General features: G+C 42.1%; 1 protein-coding gene across 1 annotated transcript in view; it reads left to right on the top strand.

Moving 5' to 3' along the window:
• The window catches only part of LOC134929631 (1,25-dihydroxyvitamin D(3) 24-hydroxylase, mitochondrial-like), a 110,685-nt gene that overhangs the window by 31,067 nt on the left and 59,359 nt on the right, over positions 1–20,259 (top strand). Inside the window, exon 2 of the mRNA XM_063925214.1 lies at positions 9,283–9,473. Within this exon, the coding sequence (XP_063781284.1) occupies positions 9,283–9,473 (191 nt within the window). The remainder of the gene's footprint in view (positions 1–9,282; positions 9,474–20,259) is intronic.

The following is a 20,259-nucleotide window of genomic DNA, read 5'->3' as shown; positions in this document are numbered from 1 at the left end:
TTGATACATACTACTATAGTAGCTTACTGTAGCAGTCTGCGGTGCTGCTGAGCTGACAGTGTCCAGCAGGTCCGTCATCAGTCATTACATAATAAATATATATACCTGTCCGGCTGCAGTACTAGTGATATTATATATATATATATTAATTTCATCTCATTATCATCCAGTCTATATTAGCAGCAGACACAGTACGGTAGTCCACGGCTGTAGCTACCTCTGTGTCGGCAGTCGCTCGTCCATCCATAATTGTATACCACCTACCCGTGGTTTTTTTTTTTCTTTCTTCTTGATACATACTACTATAGTAGCTTACTGTAGCAGTCTGCGGTGCTGCTGAGCTGACAGTGTCCAGCAGGTCCGTCATCAGTCATTACATAATAAATATATATACCTGTCCGGCTGCAGTACTAGTGATATTATATATATATATTAATTTCATCTCATTATCATCCAGTCTATATTAGCAGCAGACACAGTACGGTAGTCCACGGCTGTAGCTACCTCTGTGTCGGCAGTCGCTCGTCCATCCATAATTGTATACCACCTACCCGTGTTTTTTCTTTTTCTTTCTTCTTGATACATACTACTATAGTAGCTTACTGTAGCAGTCTGCGGTGCTGCTGAGCTGACAGTGTCCAGCAGGTCCGTCATCAGTCATTACATAATAAATATATATACCTGTCCGGCTGCAGTACTAGTGATATTATATATATATATATATTAATTTCATCTCATTATCATCCAGTCTATATTAGCAGCAGACACAGTACGGTAGTCCACGGCTGTAGCTACCTCTGTGTCGGCAGTCGCTCGTCCATCCATAATTGTATACCACCTACCCGTGGTTTTTTTTTTTCTTTCTTCTTGATACATACTACTATAGTAGCTTACTGTAGCAGTCTGCGGTGCTGCTGAGCTGACAGTGTCCAGCAGGTCCGTCATCAGTCATTATTGTGTCGGCCACTAGGGTCGCTTATCTTACTCACACAGCTACCTCATTGCGCCTCTTTTTTTCTTTGCGTAATGTGCTGTTTGGGGACTGTTTTTTGGAAGGGCCATCCTGCGTGACACTGCAGTGCCACTCCTAGATGGGCCAGGTGTTTGTGTCGGCCACTAGGGTCGCTTATCTTACTCACACAGCTACCTCATTGCGCCTCTTTTTTTCTTTGCGTCATGTGCTGTTTGGGGAGTGTTTTTTGGAAGGGCCATCCTGCGTGACACTGCAGTGCCACTCCTAGATGGGCCAGGTGTTTGTGTCGGCCACTAGGGTCGCTTATCTTACTCACACAGCTACCTCATTGCGCCTCTTTTTTTCTTTGCGTCATGTGCTGTTTGGGGAGTGTTTTTTGGAAGGGCCATCCTGCGTGACACTGCAGTGCCACTCCTATATGGGCCAGGTGTTTGTGTCGGCCACTAGGGTCGCTTAGCTTAGTCATCCAGCGACCTCGGTGCAAATTTTAGGACTAAAAATAATATTGTGAGGTGTGAGGTATTCAGAATAGACTGAAAATGAGTGGAAATTATGGTTTTTGAGGTTAATAATACTTTGGGGTCAAAATGACCCCCAAATTCTATGATTTAAGCTGTTTTTTAGGGTTTTTTGAAAAAAACACCCGAATCCAAAACACACCCGAATCCGACAAAAAAAATTCGGTGAGGTTTTGCCAAAACGCGGTCGAACCCAAAACACGGCCGCGGAACCGAACCCAAAACCAAAACACAAAACCCGAAAAATTTCAAGTGCACATCTCTAGAAAAAACTACCCGTAGTTTTTCCCCCATCAGATGAATTAAATGAAGTGTGTGAAGAAGCGTGGGCTTTCCCTGATAAAAGATTGGTAATTCCTAAGAAGGTACTAATGGCGTTCCCTTTCCCGCCAGAGGATAGGTCACGTTGGGAAACACCCCCTAGAGTGGATAAAGCGCTCACACGTTTGTCTAAAAAGGTGGCACTACCGTCTCCGGTTACGGCCGCCCTCAAGGAACCTGCTGATAGAAAGCAGGAGGCGATCCTGAAGTCTGTATATACACACACAGGCATTATACTTAGGCCAGCTATTGCGTCAGCTTGGATGTGCAGTGCTGCCGCTGCTTGGTCAGATAAACTGTCAGAACATATTGACACATTAGACAGAGACACGATCCTGTTAACCATAGACCATATAAAAGACTCAGTCTTATATATGAGAGATGCACAGAGGGAAATCTGCCGACTGGCATCTAAAGTAAGTGCATTGTCCATTTCTGCTAGGAGAGGCTTATGGACTCGCCAGTGGACAGGAGATGCAGATTCTAAAAAGCACATGGAAGTGTTGCCATATAAGGGTGAGGAATTATTTGGGGATGGTCTCTCGGACCTAGTTTCCACAGCAACGTCTGGGAAGTCAGCATTTTTACCCCATGTCCCCTCACAGCCTAAGAAGGCGCCGTTTTATCAGGTTCAGTCCTTTCGGACCCAGAAAAACAGGCGTGGAAAAGGCGGGTCTTTTCTGTCCAGAGGCAGAGGTAGGGGAAAAAGGCTGCAACAAACAGCAGGTTCCCAGGAGCAAAAGTCCTCCCCCGCTTCCTCTTCCAAGTCCGCCGCATGATGGTGGGGCTCCACAGGCGGAGCCAGGTACGGTGGGGGGTCGCCTCAAAAATTTCAGCGATCAGTGGGTTCGCTCACAGGTGGATCCCTGGATCCTGCAAATAGTATCTCAGGGGTACAAGCTGGAATTCGAGGCGTCCCCACCCGACCGGTTCCTAAAATCTGCCTTGCCCATTGCTCCCTTAGACAGGGAGGCGGTGCTAACGGCAATTCACAAGCTGTATTCTCAGCAGGTGATAATCAAGGTACCCCTACTTCAACAAGGCCGGGGTTATTATTCCACACTATTTGTGGTACCGAAACCGGACGGTTCGGTGAGACCCATTCTAAATTTGAAATCCTTGAACACATACATAAAGAAATTCAAGTTCAAGATGGAATCGCTCAGGGCGGTTATTGCAAGCCTGGACGAGGGGGATTACATGGTATCCCTGGACATCAAGGATGCTTACTTGCATGTCCCCATTTACCATCCTCACCAGGAGTACCTCAGATTTGTGGTACAGGATTGCCATTACCAATTCCAGACGCTGCCGTTTGGACTGTCCACGGCACCGAGGTTATTTACCAAGGTTATGGCGGAAATGATGATACTCCTTCGAAGAAAGGGAGTTTTAATTATCCCGTACTTGGACGATCTCCTAATAAAAGCGAGGTCCAAGGAACAGTTGTTGGTGGGAGTAGCACTATCCCAGGAAGTGCTGCACCAGCACGGCTGGATTCTGAATATCCCAAAGTCACAGCTGGTTCCGACGACACGGCTACTGTTCCTGGGTATGATTCTGGATACAGTCCAGAGAAAAGTGTTTCTCCCGGAGGAGAAAGCCAGGGAGTTGTCATCTCTAGTCAGAGACCTCCTGAAACCAAAACAGGTATCAGTGCATCACTGCACGCGGGTCCTGGGAAAGATGGTGGCTTCTTACGAAGCAATTCCCTTCGGCAGGTTCCATGCCAGAATCTTTCAGTGGGACCTGTTGGACCAGTGGTCCGGATCGCATCTTCAGATGCATCGCTTAATAACCCTGTCTCCAAGAACCAGGGTGTCTCTACTGTGGTGGCTGCAGATTGCTCATCTTCTAGAGGGCCGCAGGTTCGGCATACAGGACTGGGTCCTGGTGACCACGGATGCCAGCCTTCGAGGCTGGGGGGCAGTCACACAGGGAAGAAACTTACAAGGACTATGGTCGAGTCAGGAGACTTCCCTTCACATAAATATTCTGGAACTAAGGGCCATCTACAATGCCTTAAGTCAAGCAAAATCCCTGCTCCTACACCAGCCGGTGCTGATCCAGTCAGACAACATCACGGCAGTCGCCCATGTAAATCGACAGGGCGGCACAAGAAGCAGGATGGCGATGGCAGAAGCCACAAAAATTCTCCGATGGGCGGAGAATCATGTACTAGCACTGTCAGCAGTGTTCATTCCGGGAGTGGACAACTGGGAAGCAGACTTCCTCAGCAGACACGACCTCCACCCGGGGGAGTGGGGTCTTCACCCAGAAGTCTTCCAGATGCTGGTAAACCGTTGGGAAAAACCACAGGTGGACATGATGGCGTCCCGTCTCAACAAAAAGTTAAAAAAATATTGCGCCAGGTCAAGGGACCCTCAGGCGATAGCTGTGGACGCACTAGTAACACCGTGGGTGTACCAGTCGGTTTATGTGTTCCCTCCTCTGCCTCTCATTCCAAAGGTATTGAGAATAATAAGAAAGCGAGGAGTAAACACAATTCTCGTGGTTCCGGATTGGCCAAGACGAGCGTGGTACTCTCAGAGGACCCGTGGCCTCTACCGCTCAGACAGGACCTGCTACAGCAGGGGCCCTGTCTGTTCCAAGACTTACCACGGCTGCGTTTGACAGCATGGCGGTTGAACACCGGATCCTAAAGGAAAAGGGTATTCCGGAAGAAGTCATTCCTACGCTTATTAAGGCCAGGAAAGATGTTACGGCAACGCATTATCACCGCATATGGCGAAAATATGTTGCATGGTGCGAGGCCAATAAGGCCCCAACAGAGGAATTTCAACTAGGTCGATTTCTGCATTTCCTGCAAGCAGGAGTGGATATGGGCCTAAAACTAAGCTCCATTAAAGTACAGATCTCGGCTCTGTCGATTTTCTTTCAAAAAGAACTAGCTTCACTACCTGAAGTTCAGACTTTTGTAAAAGGAGTGCTGCATTTTCAGCCCCCGTTTGTGCCTCCAGTGGCACCTTGGGATCTCAACATGATGTTGAGTTTCTTAAAATCACATTGGTTTGAGCCACTAAAAACCGTGGATCTGAAATATCTCACGTGGAAAGTGGTCATGTTATTAGCCTTGGCTTCAGCCAGGCGAGTGTCAGAATTGGCGGCTTTATCATGTAAAAGCCCTTATCTGATTTTCCATATGGATAGGGCAGAGTTGAGGACTCGTCCCCAATTTCTCCCTAAGGTGGTGTCAGCGTTTCACCTGAACCAGCCTATTGTGGTGCCGGCGGCTACTAGTGAATTGGAGGACTCCAAGTTGCTAGACGTTGTCAGGGCCCTGAAAATATATGTTTCCAGGACGGCTGGAGTCAGAAAATCTGACTCGCTGTTTATCCTGTATGCACCCAACAAGTTGGGTGCTCCTGCTTCTAAGCAGTCTATTGCTCGCTGGATTTGTAGTACAATTCAGCTTGCACATTCTGTGGCAGGCATACCACAGCCAAAATCTGTAAAGGCCCATTCCACAAGGAAGGTGGGCTCATCTTGGGTGGCTGCCCGAGGGGTCTCGGCTTTACAACTTTGCCGAGCAGCTACTTGGTCAGGGGCAAATACGTTTGCAAAATTCTACAAATTTGATACCCTGGCTGAGGAGGACCTGGAGTTCTCTCATTCGGTGCTACAGAGTCATCCGCACTCTCCCGCCCGTTTGGGAGCTTTGGTATAATCCCCATGGTCCTTACGGAGTTCCCAGCATCCACTAGGACGTTAGAGAAAATAAGAATTTAGTCACCGGTAATTCTATTTCTCGTAGTCCGTAGTGGATGCTGGGCGCCCATCCGAAGTGCGGATTGTCTGCAATACTTGTACAATAGTTATTGTTAACAAAAGGGTTATTGTTGAGCCATCTGTTGAGAGGCTCAGTTGTTTTCATACTGTCAAACTGGATATTGTATCACGAGTTGTACGGTGTGATTGGTGTGGCTGGTAAGAGTCTTACCCGGGATTCTAAATCCTTCCTTATTATGTCTGCTCGTCCGGGCACGGTGTCCTAACTGAGGCTTGGAGGAGGGTCATAGTGGGAGGAGCCAGTGCACACCAGGTAGTCCTAAATCTTTCTAGAGTGCCCAGCCTCCTTCGGAGCCCGCTATTCCCCATGGTCCTTACGGAGTTCCCAGCATCCACTACGGACTACGAGAAATAGAATTACCGGTGAGTAAATTCTTATTTTTCCAGCAGGTTTTATAGAAATGGCCTTGGTATACTTTATAAATTCATTTTACTATAATACAATTTGATATAATAGATTAAAATGATTAAATGTTTATTATTAAGTAATTTATGTCCTATATCTCATGAACTGACAACTGTATTGTAGGTGGTCTGAGAACTTTTCCATTTTACTATATTTTATCAACAAGTCTTTCATTATGTAAGCCGTTGTTAATTAAGTATTGCCAATAATGAAAATGTAACTCATTGAAAGAAGTGCTCTTCAACATGGATCTCTTGAACTGGTACATCTTCTAATTAGGAAACAATGAAGTAATTCTTGCTATCCTGGAATAAGCATTCACTTATTGTCAGACTGTTCCATGCTCTTCCCCTTAAAACTCTTAACCAATTATATTTAAGTTTACTGTATGTCTTTTTTTCTTGAACTATTTCATATAAAAGATGTTACAGACCATTGCTTTGCACTTTTCACTATTTTTATGTGGCTGTATAGTACAGTCTAGTCTACTATAAAAAGTATAGAAGATACTCAATTGCCAGTAATCCAAGGGCTTAAACACAATTTCCTTAGCATTAAATGTAAACAAACCATATCTGCAATGAAGGCCATTTCATTACTATTTTCATCTACCATGCCTGAAATCTGGATGCACAAATTATATTTTCACACACCATCTGAAAACATTGGCATTTTAAGACCTCTGCCTTTTTCCTCTCTTCCTGGTCCTGTTTCTTTACCGGGTGTTGGAAGTCTATTACAAGTTCTTTGGAATGGAGGATTACAAAATCAACATGAAATCATGGTATGTTTATAGTACACTAATAAAACAGTATTATTATTATTATTATTATTATTATTATTATTATTATTATTATTATTATTATTTCTACTACTGATATTGTTTTTATTATTATTATTTTTATTGTGATTTCTACTATTATTAAAATTGCTGCTACTTATACTACTACTAATCAGTGAATGATTTAATTTATTTGACCTTTCTCCCATGTTTTGTCACTGACTGTCATATTTGTCAGTGACTATAGCTACTGTACATGCATAAAATGTGGTGTAACTACAGTTAGTAACAATAAATGCAATAAGTTCTAATGCTAATGGGGAAGTCCACATCTAGCCTGCTATAGTGGCTGACATACTGTTGTCACTATTGACAATCTCAGTTTCACACAATATACTTTAAAAAAAATAAATACAAAAGTGCTGCAATAATTACAATTTGGTGAGATTGATAGAAACTTTAAAATTATATATATATATATATATATATATATATATATATACCCCGTGTATATATATATATATATATATATATATACCGTGTATATATATATATATATATATATATATATATATAAAAGTTCTTTTTACCTGGTTTAGCAATGTCATCTTTTTATATTTTAGTTTTCCATTAGGCCTTAAGTAATTTATGTTAATTTTTCTCTATATAGATACCTTATCATTTGGGGTTGAATACTACTACTACTACTACTACTACTACTACTACTATGACCACCACTACTACTATTACTGCTGCTACTACTACCACTACTATTATTATTATTATTACCACTGCTACTACTATTACTGCTGCTGCTGCTACTACTACTACTGATACTACTACTACTACTGCTACAGCTTCTTCTAATACTACTATTACTACTACTGCTAATACTATTGCTGCTACTACTATTGCTTCTACTACAACTACTGCTACAGCTTCTAATACTACTATTATTACTACTACTGCTGCTAATACTATTACTGCTTCTGTTGCTGCTGCTACTACTACTGCTACTGCTTCTTCTACTACTACTATTACTATTACTGCTGCTGCTACTACTATTACTGATACTACTACTGCAACTGCTGCTGCTACTACTACTGCTAATGATTCTTCTACTACTACTGCTGCTACTACTACTACTACTACTATTGCTCCTACTTCTATTACAGCTACTACTACTACTACTACTACTACTACTACTATTACTACTACTATTGCTGCTGCTACTACTATTACTACTACTACTACTACTTCTACTGCTGCTACTACTACTGTTTCTGCTTCTTCTTCTTCTACTACTACTATTACTACTACTGCTACTATTACTGCGTCTACTCCTACTACTACTACTACTACTACTATTACTGATACTACTACTACAACTGCTGCTGCTACTACTACTACTGCTAATGATTCTTCTACTACTACTGCTACTACTACTGCTACTACTATTGCTCCTACTTCTATTACAGCTACTACTACTACTACTACTACTACTACTACTATTACTACTACTGCTTCTACTACTACTATTACTACTACTACTACTACTACTTCTACTGCTGCTGCTACTACTACTGTTTCTGCTTCTTCTTCTTCTTCTACTACTACTATTACTACTACTGCTACTATTACTGCGTCTACTCCTACTACTACTACTACTACTACTACTATTACTGATACTACTACTACAACTGCTGCTGCTACTACTACTACTGCTAATGATTCTTCTACTACTACTGCTGCTACTACTACTACTACTACTACTACTATTGCTCCTACTTCTATTACAGCTACTATTACTACTACTACTACTGCTGCTATTACTACTACTGCTACTGCTTCTACTACTACTATTACTACTACTACTACTACTACTACTACTACTACTTCTAGTGCTGCTGCTACTACTACTACTGCTTCTGCTTCTTCTACTACTACTATTACTACTACTGCTACTATTACTGCGTCTACTCCTACTACAGCTGCTGCTGTAACTACTACTACTACTACTAATACTACTGTTTTTACTACTACTAGTACTACTACTTTTTCTACTGCTACTACTATTGCTACTACTACTGTTGCTACTACTTCTACTACTCCCTCTACCACCACTACTACTACTGTTACTACTCTACCACCACTACTAATACTACTGCTACTACTAACAGTACTGCTGCTGCTGCCACTACTTCTACTACTGTTACTACTACCACTACTTCAAATGCTACTACTACTATTACAACCATTACTTCTACTACTATTACTACTACTGCTGCTGCTGCTGCTACTACTACTACTACTACTTCTACTACTAATACTTCTACTACAACTGCTACTATCTGTTGATTTATTAACAATATCTATCAGTATGTCTGTTTATCTACCCACACATATACAGTATATAATTTAGCACTGTTGATTAGAAGTTCATGTCATGAAAATACTATTTTCTCCTATTTAGTACAAATATCATCAACAATTTGGAGGTATTTTCAGAATGAATCTTGGATTTTTTAAGTCAGTGCAAATTGGAAACCCAGCTCTATTGGAATCATTTCTAAGACATGAACCTATGCATCCCAAAAGAATGGTGATCAAACCATGGAAAATGTACAGGGAATATAGAGGAGAATCTTATGGTCTGCTTACACTGTAAGTATACATATTACTGTACAGATGTGTTCTTATATGTTGTTGCTCAAACACGCCAAACAGTCTTAGTGGAGGCATGGTAACATGCAGGGAGGCGCACTTACAGTAGATGCAAAAGGGTCCACTCCATGCAGTACATATCTTTACTGTTGGGTCGCCAGATGTGAACATGCAGCCAAATTCCTATGCATCTACTGTACTGTAAGTGCAATACTTTGTATAATAAATGGGTAAATTAAGATTTCTGGGAGAGTCTTTAATACAGCATACAGTATACAGTATACTATGTTTTCTCTGTGTGTGTCCTGTCATTTTCTTATACAACTGTACATGCACATTCTACAGCCGCTCAAATGATTGAACTGCATCTTTACTATATGGCATTGTGCAGCATTTTCCTTAAAAAGTTGTGACAATTTATGATTGGAGAATACTCTCCATAGTAATTAAAAGGCAGCCTGAGAGTGCTGTGACTTCACAGAAATTGCCGGTGGTAACCGCTCTGCAGTAAAGGATGCATAAGAATTCTGTACATTTTTAACCACTACACCAAAGTTGAAAAAACAAACAAACAAATGCTTTATCTACTATACTTAAAGTCCATAGGACAGTACAGTAAGTCAAGCAAACAGTCCTGTAACATTCTGGTGCTGTATGTTACACTTCATTATGTATTTATTTATTTATTTATTTGTTTGTTTTAAAAAATGAAATAAGGCATTAGAAATCTGACATCTGAGACAATGGCTGTGCTAGTCTGGGAAGCGGTGGGGTGGGGAGGGGAAATGGGGAGAATGTGGGTGATGGAGAATGTGTAGGCTGTTAAGCTGTAATGAAAAAAACAAACAAAATTTACATGATTTTCATCGCTGATCACTACAAGTCCCAGTCTGTATTAACCCATAAACATCCTCAGCTGTGTAGACAATATATGTGATTTTCATTTTCAACCTGCAAACAACTACAACTCCTAATCTGTATTCACACTATTGCATAATCAGCTGTATATTTAAAAGTATATGTATAATATTAGTACTTACTTGTAGTTGCTATTGTCTTTTTTGAAATTGAGTGTAGTTTATGGAGCATACATGGACTAGTGTTTACTTAACACAGGGTAATGTATGTTCTTTAATTAGATATTTGGCTTCAACTGTAGGCTTTCTTAATTAAACCTGCTATTTCTTGCATTCAGTTAAGAGGGCAGTTATCTGAGGGGGCAGTTGCCTGAGGTGGAAATTACAAAGTGTGAAAATGTTTAAATAACAGTTAAACTAACAGTTGAACAAATATTGGACAACATTGGAGACCAGGTAATTTCACCATATAACTTGAAAATTCCTTATGCACTAATCTAAATACCTATACTTTTATTCCAAATAAAACATGTACTGCAAACTGCTTTTTCTAATAACACTTAATGGTATCATCTCTCAAGCAGTGACATCTTCACTATTACTGCAACTCATCTCGCTGTGCACATTACAGCCTCATTAATCCACTCCCTTCTTATTAACACTCATGAGCTGTTTACTTATCTATATACACTGACTGTAACATCCTCAACTTATCACCATAAAAAACTAGCACACCTCCTACAACTATACTTATCTCTCTCTCCATCTGCTTCTACTAGCTGGTGACATATCACCAAAAAGGGAGGGGGGGGGGGGGCTGGACTGCACACCCTAATACTAAAGATTTCAAGAGGTGCTATCATGCTGAGGCTTCTAATACTATGCTGGAGGAAGAGAGATGCAGATGCACACTCCTAGCACTAAGAACACTGATAGTAAAAATAATTTAAATAAACTCTCACAATTAAAATGGAGTATAATTGAAGTTCTTAGCACACATTTGCGCAAATATGCGGACCCATGTACCGCGGCCAGATGACTTCATCAAATGGGTCCCTAACATTCCTAACACTATCACATTATATAAATTTATACTGGACTTACCTCTAAATAGGGCCTTATCAATGTGTGATCTGAAATGCAGGAACCTAGCTAATTAAAACACCTGAGGGTGAATGGGAAGGGTGCCAATACCAGAGGAAGGAAGCCTTGCCTTCCAGTGTACAATATATACACAAATATAGAGGAATAAAGGGGGGGCCTGGACTGCACACCCTAATACTAAAGATTTCAAGAGGTGCTATCATGCTGAGGCTTCTAATACTATGCTGGAGGAAGAGAGATGCAGATGCACACTCCTAGCACTAAGAACACTGATAGTAAAAATAATTTAAATAAACTCTCAAATTAAAATGGAGTATAATTGAAGTTCTTAGCACACATTTGCGCAAATATGTTCTTAGTGCTAGGAGTGTGCATCTGCATCTCTCTTCCTCCGACATATCACCAAATCCAGGTCCCATCTACATACTGTACTGCACTCACATTCAGCTTATTTACAATTGAATTTAAATACAACAAACCTTATAAACATCATGTATCTCCCATTTCCCTCCAAGTCACTAAAATGTGCCTTATGGAATGCATGCCCTGTTTGCAAAAAAACATATATCCATGACCTTTTCATTTTGAAAAAACTCAACCTGCTAGCTATAACTGAAACATGGCTCACACAATCAGACAAAGCCTCCCCTTCAGCACTGTCACATGGTGACCTCCACTTCACACACACCTCCAGGCCTGGTAACAGTAAAGAAGGTGGAATTTAAATATTACTGTCCAAAAGTTTCACATACACAGTTCTACCACTGGTTCCATCACTCACATTTACATCTTTTGAAATACATTCTGTTAGGATTTTCACCCCTTTCTTGCTGTGTGTTGCTGCTATCTATTGGCCATCTAAGCAACTCAAACAATTTCTGGAAGATTTTTCTGCTTAGCTCCCTTACTTATTACCTTCTGACATCTCCACCATTATTATGGGCAATTTCAATATTGCTATTGACAGTCTCTTACCTACTCTCTCGGCCTCTCCCAATGGACTAACTCCTACACTCATCAAAAGGTCCACTGCCTTGAATTTGTAGTCACCAGACTGTGCTCAGTTTCTGAATTTGCTAATACCCATTTCCCTCTCTCAGATCACAACCGTATCACAACTCTCTTCTCATGCTGTCCTCCATTGCTTCAAACTTAATGTCACTGAAGTCTATCAAACCTCCTCAAACCCGGAAAAATATTAATGCTCTTAATTTTCAACAACTATCCACCTCTCTACAACAATTATTCTCACAAAGTTCTACATTCATCTCTCCTGAGACCTGCACCAGACAAATAGCACTAGATGAAGTGGCTCCAGCTACCCATTACACAACAAGAAGACTTACAGTAGATGTCAACAGTGGCACTCTAAATTCACAAGACACCTACAGTACAACAACTTTCATGTAAAGTAGAATGTATGTGGCTTAAGTCTCGTAGTTCAAGTGGCTTCCTCACATATAAGACCATTTACCATTCTTCTCATAATGCTCTGTACTCTGCCAAACAAACATATTTCCAATCCCTCATCTCTGCTCAAGCCTCTCTTTTCAAGTGACTTTTTAAGACATTTAAATCACTTCTTATACTTCCCTCAACAATCCCACCAGCTCCTATCAGTGCACAAGATCTCACTTCCTATTTCAAGGATAAGATTGATAAGATATGAAATGAAATTGTATGCTCTTCCATAGCCAGTGACCTGCTCAAGTCCCTTCCTGAACCCTCTGACACATTCTCTTTTGATCCCACAAATGAAGATGAAGTATCTACACACTTCTCCTCTGCCTAGTCTTCTACCTCTCCTCTTGATCCTATACCCTCACAAATAAGTAAAGCTCATCCCAACTAAAAAATTTTTTATATCTCCCTATCTACTGGTTTCTTTCCATCCCTGTTTAAATATGCAGTGATTACTCCCATTCTGAAAAACAAAATTCTGACCCTAACTTTCAAATTACCGTCCTATTTCTCAGATCCCTTGCCTTCCAAGCTACTTGAAAGACTTGCCTAGACTAGCCTTACATACTTTCTTAACTCACACAATTTATTGGACCCACTTAAGTCAGGCTTTTATGCCCAACACTCCACAGACTAAATGGTCTGGTCACTGCTAAATCTAAGGCCACTACTCACTATTTATTCTCCTTGAGCTCTCTGTTGCTTTTGACATTGTTGACCACACTCTTCTCATATAAACGCTACAATCCCTAGGTCTTCAGGGCACAATCCTTTCTTGGTTCTCAACCTACCTATCTAACTGCTCTTTTAGTGTTCATTTCTCTGAATCCACGCTCCTCTTCGCTACCTCAATCAGTTGGAGTACTGCAAGGCTAAGTCTTAGGTTCTCTGCTTTTCACGATCTATACCACATCTCTGGCAAACCAATCAGCTCTTTTGGATTTTAGTATCATTTGTATGTGGATGAAACTCAAATCTACCTAATCTCCCCTGATTTATCACCATCTATATTGGGTCATGTCACTGAATGCCTTTCTGTCATTTCTCTCCACCTCAAATTTAATATTCCCAAAACAGAATTGGTTACCAACCTGATATCTTCATCACTGTTGATAACTCAACAATCAATCCTACCCCACAAGGTCACTGCCTAGGTGTCATTCTTGACTCTGAACTGTCCTTTAGTCCTCACATTCAATCTGTCTCAAAATCATGTCACATACATCTAAGAAGCATATCCGAGATATGACCATATCTTACACAATACACTGCAAAAACTCTAATCCATGCTCTCATTTTGGTAAATTTACTAAAGCTTCTAAAAAGGAAAAGTGGTGATGTTGTCCATAGCAATCAATCAATCAATCAATCAATCAGAATCTGTCTATCATTTCTCTATTGCACCCTAGAAAATGATAGACAGAATCTGATTGGTTGCTATGGGCAACATCACCACTTTTAATATTTAAAAGCTTTAGTGAATTTACCCCATTATTTCCCACATTGATTATTGCAATAATCACTTTACTGGTCTTTCCAAAATTAGGCTCTCACCACTACAATCCATTTTGAATGCAGCGGGCGTTCATTATCTTTGGATTCACTCTATCAGTCCTTTCACTGCTTACCAGTATTCTACCGTATTCAATATAAAATGCTTTTACTTACATTATTCTTATTCTTTATTTATATGGCCCCACAAGGGATCCGCAGTGCCCAATTACAAAGTACATAAACAAATTAATTAAAACAGGAAAATAGTGACTTACAGTTGAAGACAATATAGGACAAGTACAGGGTAAATAAAAATAGGTACAGCAGCAGACATAAGTATCAGGGTGGAACAAAACCGTGGGACTTGGTGCCATTGAAGATGGTTTAAGTATGCAAAGGATAAGCAAATGAGTATTGAGGACCCTGCTCATAAGAGCTTGCATCTAAAGGGGAAGGGCAGACAGACAAGAGTGACACAGATGGGGTAGATAGTGAGCATAGAACAGAGGTTTAGGATGAAATTAGGCTGGGTTTGGTGAAGAAGTGGGTCTTCAGAGCCCGTTTGAAGTTTTGTAGAGAGGTGGAGAGTCTGAGAGGGAGAGGAAGAGAATTTCAGAGAAAGGAAGCAAGTGTGAGAAATCTTGGAGGTAGGAGTGGGAGGAAGTGATTAGTAAGCAGGAGAGGTGGCGTGCATTAGCGGAGTGCAGAGGATGGGTGGAAGTGCAGAGAGAGATAAGGTCAGAGATGTAAATGTCAGAGTAATGGGTGAGGGCTTTGTAAGTGAGTGTGAGAAGTTTGAATTGGATTCTAAAAGGAAAGGGAAGCCAATGAAGTGCTTGTATGAGAGGGGAGGTGAACATAGTGTGTTTAGCAAGGAAGATGAACCAGGCTGCAGCATTCAGGATAGTTTGGAGTGGAGAGAGGCATTTGTCAGGTATGGCAGTAAGGAGGAGATTACAGTAGTCCAGTCTGGAAATTACCAATGATTGGATAATGGTCTTAGTAGCATCCTGGGTGAGAAAGGGTCTGATCCTAGAAATATTTTTGAGATGAAAATGGCAGGTTTGTGAGAGGTGCTGAATGTGTGGTTTGAAGGCGATGGAGGAGTCAAGGATTACTCCAAGACAGTGCACTTGGGGACTAGAGCAGATAGTAGTGCCATCAATAAATAATGAAAATCAAAATCAGGTTTTTTGGCCAGACATACTTATGTATACTAGGGATTTGTCTTCGGATTGCTATACAATAGCCAAGTAGGTAACAGATAAGCAGGTAAGAGGGGGGCAAGTAAAGTCATACAGATAGGTATACCGTAGGGACACAAGTGAGGTACATGTAGGTCTAGTCAGTCAATGTTCAGGAGTTCAGCAGGTGGACCGCTTGGGGAAAGAAACTTTTGAGGCTTCTGGTGGACCCGGCGGGGATGGACCTGTATTGCCTGTCTGAAGAAAGCAAGTTAAACATGCTGTGGCCAGGGTGTAGCTGGTCCTTTACTATCTTTGTTGCCTGCTTATTAGCTCTGGACAGGTACAGGTCCTGGACTGAGCGAAGGTCGTCCCAATGATCTTCTCTGCAGTTCTGACCACCTTTTGGAGCCTGCATCTGTGCCTAGCGCTGATGGAGCCGTACCATACCAGTATCAAGGAGCACAGTACCGACTCCACAATCGCGGAGTAGAAGAGGAGCAGAAGCTTCTGTGGGATGTTGAACTTCCTTAGTTGCCTGAGGAAGAACAACCTCTGCTGTGCTTTCCTGACAGTGGCGTCAGCATTGGACCCCAATTTAAGGTCCCGGGAGATTATGGTCCCTAGTGATACCACACTATCAGCAATCATTAGTGGAGGTGCACTAGCTGACTACTTCCTGAAGTCCTCTATCATCTCAACAGTTTTGAGGGGGTTGAGCTCAAGGTTGTTGGGGCTGCACCACTGGGCCAACCGGTCTACGTCCCGTCTATAGGCCGATTCATCCCCGTCCTTGATGAGGCCGATGATGGTGGTGTCGTCGGCGAATTTGATCTTTACTGATTGCGAATCTGAGACGCAGTCATTTGTGTGCAAGGAGAAGAGCAGGGGTGAGAGGACACAGCCCTGAGAGGTCCCTGTACTAATGGACCGCATTTGAGAGGTGAATTCCCCAGCTTTCACCACCTGTGTCCTATCTGTCAGGAAGTCTACTATCCAGGAACAGGTAGCTTCTGGGAACCCTAGGTGAAGTAATTTGGTGGTGAAGGATGCTGGGGATGATTGTATTGAAGGCTGAGGTGAAATCGACAAACAGGACCCTAGCGTAGGTACCGGTAATGTATAGGTGCTGTAGAATGTAATGCAGGCCCAGGTTGACTGCATCCTCGACACACCGATTCAATCGATAGACGAACTGTAGGGGGTCCAGTTGGGGGCCAGTCACAGTTTTAAGTTGATTCAAAACCAGACGCTGGAACGTTTTCTTGGCCACAGACGTCAGTGCTATTGGCCTGTAGTCGTCCAGGTTCGTGATAGAGGGTTTCTCGGGGACCAGGACAATAGTGGACCTTTTGAGGCAGGAAGGGACTTTCTGTAGCTCCAGCGATTTGTTGAAGATCTTGGTGAATATGGGGACGAGCTGACCTGCACATACTCTTAGGGCAGATGATGACACTCCATTAGGACCCGGAGCTTTCCTGGGTTTGGTCTTTTTGAACAGTGCCTCCACCTCTTCTTGGATGACTTGCAGTGCCTGGAGTTGGCCGTTGGTGTTCGGGGCATTGTAGAGGTGATTGTTTGGGTCGCAGTGGACTTCTTTTGTGAACCTGCAATAAAAGTGGTTCAGCTCGTCTACTAGGTCTTGGTGCATGGCTGTGGACTTCGATGTTTTCTTGTAGTTGGTTATGGATTGCATTCTTTTCCATACAGATACAGGGTCATTGGTGGAGAGATCGTTTGTCAGCTTGTCCGAGAATCGCTGTTTTGCTAGCCTGATTTCTTTAGTCAGAGAGTTCCTAGTTCGGTTGTATAGGGCTCTGTCACCGCTGCTATAGGCCTCCTCTTCGGCCCGATGAAGTTGCCTTAGCTGGGCGTTGAACCAAGGCTTGTTGTTAAAATGCGGTAAGTCTTGGTAGGTACACACATGTCCTCACAGTAGCTGATGTAGGATGTGACAGTGTCTGTCAGGTCGTTCAGGTCGGTTGCCGAGGCTTCAAAGACCCCCCATTCTGTGCAGTCGAAGCAGGCCTTGTTGGTCCATTTCTTAACAGTCTTCATGACAGGCTTAACCGTTCTCAGCTTCTGTGTATAGATAGGGAGTAGGGGAACAAGGCAGTGGTCAGATAGGCAGAGTGCAGCACACAGGATAGACCAGAAGGCAAACTTGAGGGTAGTGTAGCAGTGGTCAAGGGTGCACCCTTCATTAGTGGGACACATGACTTGTTGTTTGTACTTAGGTAGCTCCTTGCTCAGGTTAGTTCTGTTGAAGTCACCCAGCACTATTAGCAGAGATACTGGGTGTTTTTGTTCTATGTCGGATATGCATACGGCCAGGTGGTGCAGGGCTTCGTTCGCGCAGACGAGGGAGGGGGAGATGTACATTCCCACAAGGACAATTGAGGCAAATTCCCAGGGGGAATAGAAGAGGTTGCAGTTGATACTTAGCATCTCCAGGTGAGGGGCTCATGATTTGCCTAGGATCATGACTTGATGACAGGTCAGCAGTGCCAGATTAAACATTGTGGAGGCCCCTAGGCAGTCAAAGTCTTGGGGCCCCCCTTGCAAAAGAGCTCCTAATACATTTTTAATTTTACCAACCAACAGTCTATGATCTGGAAACTGTAATGTGAATCTGATGTCTATGGTTTATGTACCTTAAGTTGTTAATGGGTACATTACATTAATATAGTATTTTCTCTATAGATCTATCAATATTATTTTGACCATTGTTGTGGAGCACCTAAAAGGCATGGAGCCCATAGGTCAGTGCCCACTTTCCCTATTTGGAAATCTGGCACAGCAGGTCAGGGCTGTAGAGAGGATGGGTGAGTACCTTCCAATGGTAGCACAGTAAATACTAACCCATCTGTCCCTCCGTTATCAAAGTCAGTGTACCAAACCCAAACCTTCGGTGACATGACATTGTCTCTGTACACCTTGACATGTTGGTGATGACTTTTGGCTGTGAATGTTCCCTTTAGTCGTAGAAATGTTATAGCACTACACATCTCAATGTTTGGCCATGTGTCCATCAGCCCCATTATCTTACAACTGATGTTAGGACAAATTGACTGACATGAGGTGCAGTCTAATGGCCGTGATGGGAAGCAGTGGTCTACTTGCTCTGGTCTGATGGGAAATTAGAAGGAAGTAGAAAACATTACACCCATGAGAGGCCATATTAGTTTACTTAATGAACCACCATGGTACATTCATATATTTTATTTATATAGTATTTATTTTTATGAGTACATTCATATATTAATACAGTAAATTGTTGCAAAAATAGAAGGAAACTAACATGTAGCATATTAAAACATACAGTTGTTTTACTACATAGACTATTTGACAAATGCACAGTGTAGTTTAAGATAAGCAACATCTGGTATACACAAAGTAGTATTACATTTTCCTGCATCTCAGTGCATTATGCTGTGACTGATTATGCCACAGTGGAACTAAATATGCCATGATGTGGCCAGGTGTGTGCATATAAGATGTGACTAGCTAGACACACTACATGGTGTATGGACCCTAGATGTATGAATTTTAAATACAGATGTGTTCCCCTCCATTGTTTGCAATGCAGAGTGCAAGTCCCGGCATAGCGGGGTATGTGTGTCTGCACACTCCCACTGCCAGTCATTCTACATTGTAGAACCAGGGCTACAAATATTTGCAGCATAGTGGGTCATAGCGCTCAAAGAAGCAGGAACATACAGAACTACAATGGAAAAGGCGACATCTGTAATATTTTTTTTTTCTTTTGTCTATTCATTTTAAATAAAATACATTATGTTTCATACTAGCATTTGGAACCCGACATTTGGTGGGTCACTAGCTGTCGGGCTGAGTATTGCCAGAGTTTTATTTTTCTTTGTCTTCCCCGCTTCACATCTCTCTCTTTTTCTCTCTCTCTCTCTCTTTGTCTCTCCCCTCTTTTGTACAATGTCTCTCTCTCTTCCAATCTCCCACCTTCGTTCTCTCCCTACCTTTCTTGTTTTTTTCTCTCTCTCTTCCATGTGTCACTGACCCATCTCTCTCTGTCCTGATCTGTCCCTCTCTATTCCACCCATGTCTGTGACCCATCTCTCTCTCTCTTCATCTATGTCATTGGCTCATTGCCCTATCCCTCTCTCTTCCCCCATGTCTCTATCCCATCCCTTTTCTCTCCGACCTACCTTTCTCTGCCCCATCTTTCTTTCTTCCCTCCATGCCCCTGCCTCCTTGTTTCTGCCCCATATTGCTTTCTTCCCCCATGCTTCTACCTCATGTCTCTCTTTTCCTTACACTAACATCTGATGCATTCAGTGTACACAGCCTATGTGCAGCATGCCTCCAATAGAATAATACTTTTCCACCAGGCTAAGTGGTAACATTTCTAGTCATCAATCAGTGCACATGATTAAAAAGGACACAATTATCCCACAGGGGAAAATATACAAATAGTCGATTGTTCTTTGTAGGGCTGGGTCCAGGTCTGTTAGCACTCGGACTGAGAATTATTAAAGATCCCCCCTTCCCCAAATGCGCGTGCCGAAGGTGAGCTCCTGTGAAAGTGGGTGTGGCATTGCAGTTTATATTATGTTATTAAACTATAACTATATCACACCTGCTCTACACCCCCCCACACACACAAACACAATTAGCAGTCTTACACATACTGTACATAGTAGTGCTCCTTAC

This window comes from Pseudophryne corroboree, chromosome 5 (assembly GCF_028390025.1).
Source record: "Pseudophryne corroboree isolate aPseCor3 chromosome 5, aPseCor3.hap2, whole genome shotgun sequence".
Taxonomy (NCBI): domain Eukaryota; kingdom Metazoa; phylum Chordata; class Amphibia; order Anura; family Myobatrachidae; genus Pseudophryne; species Pseudophryne corroboree.
The sequence above is the reverse complement of the archived record's forward strand: the minus strand, read 5'-3'. Positions and strand labels throughout refer to the sequence as shown.